The sequence below is a fragment of the Corvus moneduloides genome, chromosome 14, assembly GCF_009650955.1.
Source record: "Corvus moneduloides isolate bCorMon1 chromosome 14, bCorMon1.pri, whole genome shotgun sequence".
NCBI classification, from domain to species: domain Eukaryota; kingdom Metazoa; phylum Chordata; class Aves; order Passeriformes; family Corvidae; genus Corvus; species Corvus moneduloides.
In genome coordinates, this window is record NC_045489.1 from 20216954 (window position 1) to 20221974 (window position 5021).

General features: G+C 55.5%; 1 protein-coding gene across 1 annotated transcript; it reads left to right on the plus strand.

Moving 5' to 3' along the window:
- Window positions 1-76: 76 nt before the first annotated feature.
- Window positions 77-4636, plus strand: ERCC6L (ERCC excision repair 6 like, spindle assembly checkpoint helicase). The gene is made up of 2 exons (XM_032123833.1): window positions 77-425; window positions 570-4636. The coding sequence occupies exons 1-2, from the start codon at window positions 376-378 to the stop codon at window positions 4369-4371; spliced, it is 3852 nt and encodes a 1283-aa protein (XP_031979724.1). The 5' UTR covers window positions 77-375; the 3' UTR covers window positions 4372-4636.
- Window positions 4637-5021: the final 385 nt, after the last annotated feature.

Consider the following 5021-nt stretch of genomic DNA (forward strand, 5'->3'; position numbering starts at 1 on the left):
AGCGGCACCCGCCGCCGCCGCCGCGCCCCCTGCTGGCGGGAGGACCCCGCCGCCCGCGCCCGCGGCGTGCACCGATGGCGCGGCAGGAACCGGGAGGGCACGGGGAGCGGGGGGGACTTGTGGGCCTGCCGGGCGCCCCTGGATGTCCCGCAGCTCAGTTCCCACCACGCGGCGGGAAAGGCACCGGACGGGACCGGACGGCACCGGCGCTGGTCCCGGTGTCCCCCACCCCGAAGGAGGCGAGGGCAGCGCCCGGCCCCGCCCCTTTACTGCCGCCCCCGGCGTTGATTGGCTGCTAGCGATGGTGATTTGCATGTGGCGCGGTGCAGGACGGGAAGGGCCGGGTTTGAAGCGCAGGGCGGCAGCGGGAGCGCCATGGCCGCCCCTGGGCCGGGAGCGGCCGCGGAGGAGGAGCAGTACCGGAGGTGAGCGGGAACGGGGCTGAACGGCCGGGAGACTGCGGGGGGCCCGTGGGCGGGCTGGGATGGGGCCGGGGGTGGCGGTGGCAGGCCGGTCCTCCCGGGTGTAGCCCGGGCCTGGCCGCCCGGTTCTCACGGTGACTCCTCCAGGCTCGTGACCAGCGCGAAGGCGGCGGCGAGCGACGGGGAGCTGGAGGAGGCGCTGCGGCTGTTCCGGCTGGCGGCCGCTATCCGCCCCAGCGAGAAGCTGCGGGGCCGCATGCAGCGCGTGGAGGAGGCGCTGGCGGCGGCCGAACAGGAGCAGGAGCAGGAGGAGGATGAGGGCTTCGTGGACGTGTGCGGCAGCGGCCTGCTGATCTACGGGGAGATGCACGGGAAGTTGTTCCAGCACCAGCGGGAAGGTGTTGCGTTCCTGTACCGCCTGCACCGGGAGGGCAAGCCTGGTGGCATCCTGGCAGACGACATGGGCCTGGGCAAGACCATCCAGGTGATTGCCTTCCTCTCGGGTATGTTTGACGCCGAGCTTGTCCAGCACGTCCTGCTCATCATGCCCACCACCCTAGTCAGCAGCTGGCTGGCTGAGTTCGCTCGCTGGACCCCTGGCCTACGCGTCAAGGAGTTCCATGGCAACAGCAAGACAGAGCGCACCAGGAACCTGGAGAGGGTCCAGAGGAAGAATGGCATCGTCATCACGAGCTACCAGATGCTCATAAACAATTGGAAGCAGCTGGCCAGCCGCCACGAGGAGGAGTTTGTCTGGGACTACGTCATTCTCGATGAAGCACATAAGATCAAGTGCCCGTCAAACAAAACGACCAAGTGTGTGTACGCGATCCCGGCCCAGCACCGCGTCCTGCTCACAGGCACCCCTGTGCAGAACAACCTGCGGGAAATGTGGTCCCTGTTTGACTTTGCCTGCCAAGGCTCCCTCCTGGGAACTGCCAAAACTTTTAAAATGGAATATGAGAATCCCATTACCAGGGCAAGGGAGAAGGATGCGACTCCAGGTGAGAAAGCACTGGGGCTAAAGATATCGGAGAATCTCATGGCCATTATAAAGCCCTATTTCCTCAGAAGGACCAAGGAAGACATCAAAAGCTATCATGCTGATGAAGTGGATGCTCCTCTTCCTGAGGATCCAAGTGAGAACAAGGCCCCTGTCATGCCATCTCTCACTAGGAAAAATGACTTTGTTGTGTGGGTGTACCTGGCACCGGTGCAGGAAGAAATCTACAGGAACTTTCTCTGCCTGGATCATGTGAAGGAAGTGCTGATGACAACCCGATCACCTTTGGCTGAGCTGACAGTCCTGAAGAAACTCTGTGACCACCCCAGGCTTCTGTCTGCGAGAGCCTGTCTCCAGCTGGGCTTGGAAGAGCAGGAGGGCTCCGAGCAGGATTACAGGATGGAAGCAGGTATGCTTCCAGGCATGAACAAAATAGATCATCTCTCTGATGAGACTGTGATCCAGGAGTCTGGAAAGATGCAGTTCCTTGTGGGGCTGCTGGAACGGCTGAGAGAAGAGGGACACCGAACCCTGGTGTTCTCACAGTCGAGGAAGATGCTGGATATCATAGAGCTCGTTCTGTCTCGCCGACAATTCCAGATCCTGCGCATCGATGGCACGGTGACCCACCTGACGGAGCGGGAGAGGCGCATCAACGCCTTCCAGAGCAACACGGACTATTCTGTCTTCCTGCTCACCACGCAGGTTGGGGGTGTTGGCATAACCTTGACAGCAGCCAGCCGAGTGGTGATCTTTGATCCCAGCTGGAATCCAGCAACTGATGCTCAGGCTGTGGACAGAGCTTACAGGATTGGGCAAAAAGAGAACGTAGTGATTTACAGACTGATCACCTGCGGCACCGTGGAAGAGAAGATATACAGGCGGCAGGTATTCAAGGACTCTTTAATCAGACAGACCACCGGTGACAAAAAGAACCCATTCCGTTATTTCTCCAAACAGGAACTAAGGGAGCTGTTCACGCTGGAAGATACTCGGACGTCTGCGACTCAGATCCAGCTGCAGTCCCTGCACGCCATGCAAAGGAAGTCTGATCTGCAGCTGGATGAACACCTTGCTTACCTGCATTCCCTGGCAATGTTTGGCATTTCCGACCACGACCTGATCTACACAAAGGAGATGGCTCACGAGGAGCAGGTGGAGAGTGAGGAAGCTCATCAGTACATCCAGCGGAGGGTACAGAAAGCCCACGAGCTGGTCCAGCTGGAGTCCCAGCTCAGAGATCAGAGGATGGAGGGGATGAGAAATGCTTGTGAAGAGATGTGGCGAAGACCATCGGGATCAGTTTCCGGGCCTAAGAAGTTGTCTCCAGGGTTGAATGACAAAAATCACTTTGTTTCACCACCAGTAGCTGATGCACATGAAAAAGACAAAGCAATTGATCTTACAGAGGATGAGGAGGCCCAGGTGCTCGATGTCAGCTCCAAAATGACAACTCTGACTCTTGCTGACTGGGATGAAGAGAAACTGGTACAAGATGTATCCAGTATGGAGACAAAAGTGCTCGATACCAGCAAGACAGCAGAACAATCTGGTATACAAGAATCTGAGCAAAATCCTGAATCTAGCATTACACCATCATCCCCTGCACTCGAGAAAGAGAGTCAAAGCCCCCAAGAGAAACAGCATTCACAGGTACATTCAGACAGCTTGGCCAAGGCAAGGAATGACTTGTCTGGGCATTGTCACAATCCCTCCAAGTCTGGCATGGCTGACGATCCTAAAAGGGATGCAGAACTGTCAGTTCAGGTACTTGACCCACACACTCCCCTGGGGACGGAGCAGAACAATGTTCCTGAGCCAGCTTCTGCTTCTGCAGTGCTGAGTTTATCAAATGTTACACCAGAAATCGATGCTGAGCTCTACAAGTCTCACGTGTTGGAACACAGCTTGGAGGGTACATCTGCTCCTTCTCTCCAGGATCAAGTTGACTTCAATCTGGTTCTGGAAGAATCTGAAGAGGAATGGCAGGATGCCTCAAATGGAGAAGGATCAGTGGAACACCCTGAGAAGGAGAGCATACAACTCCAGGCAGAAAGCTTGTGTAAATCTCCAGACAAAGAATCTCCAACCAAAACTTGGCCAAGTGAGACCAGTAGCCACGGCAAACGCTCTCCCACAGCTGAGGAAGAGCCAAATGCCTTTCTGCAAGGGAGTGAAGCATCGGAGGAAAGCAGTGGTCTCTTTACTTTTGGTAGGAAGAAACGCTTAAACAGAATTGCTTCAGACAGTGAGAGCGAAGATCAGCCTGAACAAGTGCCCTCCTCTCCCTCGGACAGCGCTTGGCACCGAGTTCCAGAAGGAATTAGCGCTTCCACCCCTAAATATGACACCAGTAGAGCTAAAGGCATCTTTTCTCCCCAACTAAATAACAGTGGTAACAGGTCTAACGCTTCCAGACACTCGTTCATCAGCAGGTTGGTAGATGAGGTGGAGGACATTGGCGAAATCATGGGAACCACTGATGAGGAAGATGATGATGACAGTGATGAGGAGCAAGACAGGTTTGTGGAAGAAGAAGCTGAGGAGTGCACTGGGGAATCTGCTGAGACTGAAGAAGAACCTACTGGAGAAACCCTTGATACAAGTGAAGGGTCCTCCCACACAGACAGTGTGGAATCTGAGCAGTCCGAGGCAGAGGAGACGGAGTCATCTCAGGAGGAATCCACGGGTGACGCTGAGCTCCAGTCGGGTGAGCAGATTGACTGCTTCACCCAGGAAAGCAGGTCTGAAAAAGGCATTGGGCAGAGCTCCTCTCCTGCTGCAGGAGATTACGACACTTTGGTGCACAGTGGGAAGAAACTTCAGAATGATGGAAAACTCCAGGAGGCGTTGGACTGCTTCCTGCAAGCTCTTGACATAAAAAGTGGAGATCCTGAAGTTATGCTTCTGACCCTGAACTTGTACAGACAGCTGGCCCAGAAGTGACATGTGTGGCTCTGTGAAGACAGTCTGGCTGCTCCTCGTTCCCGTGTGTCTGCACCATGGCCCCGGGATCCCTGAGTCAGCTCCAGGCTGCTGGCTGCTGTATACTGAGCAAATTCAGCACCTCCTGCTTGAGGAAACAGTCCAAACATCCAGGTGTTGGATGCTGGGGAGGGAACTTCACTGTGGAGTCAGCTCACAAAGGTGAAAATGGTTCATGTTCCTGTCTGATTATTTAATAAAAAAAAAGGTATTGTTGATGTCTAAACCCCTCTCCATGCTGGCAGCCCTGGCTTCACCTTTCTACCCTCCAGGTTCTGTCGCTCCTCTCCCCTGAGAAGATGGGGACAGTGCAGTCCCACAGTCACTGTACAGCCCAGCCTTGGGCTGCTGTGGTTCCTCCCTCCTTCTGGGTTTTAAATAAGCCAGTTTGGGTGCCTGAAGGTCACCCACCATTTGGGTGAGCTGAATGCTGGTGCAAAGGAGACTCCTGCAGCCTGGGTGTAAGATGGTTTGAGAATGGATTGGCTGTGGAAAAGTTAAAAGATTTAAAAGATGTCTGCTGCTCTAATTTCTCCAAACAGTGGAGGAAGCAGAGCAGTGGAGACCAGCACAGCATCTGCCTGGCACCAGCTGTAACAGCCAGTGCAGGA

Bases quoted from the DNA above. Each gene is read 5' to 3' on its own strand.
- ERCC6L (XM_032123833.1), top strand. From the start codon at position 376: ATGGCCGCCCCTGGGCCGGGAGCGGCCGCGGAGGAGGAGCAGTACCGG. The intron at 426-569 runs GTGAGCGGGAAC...TGACTCCTCCAG, and splicing joins GAGGAGGAGCAGTACCGGAG to GCTCGTGACCAGCGCGAAGG.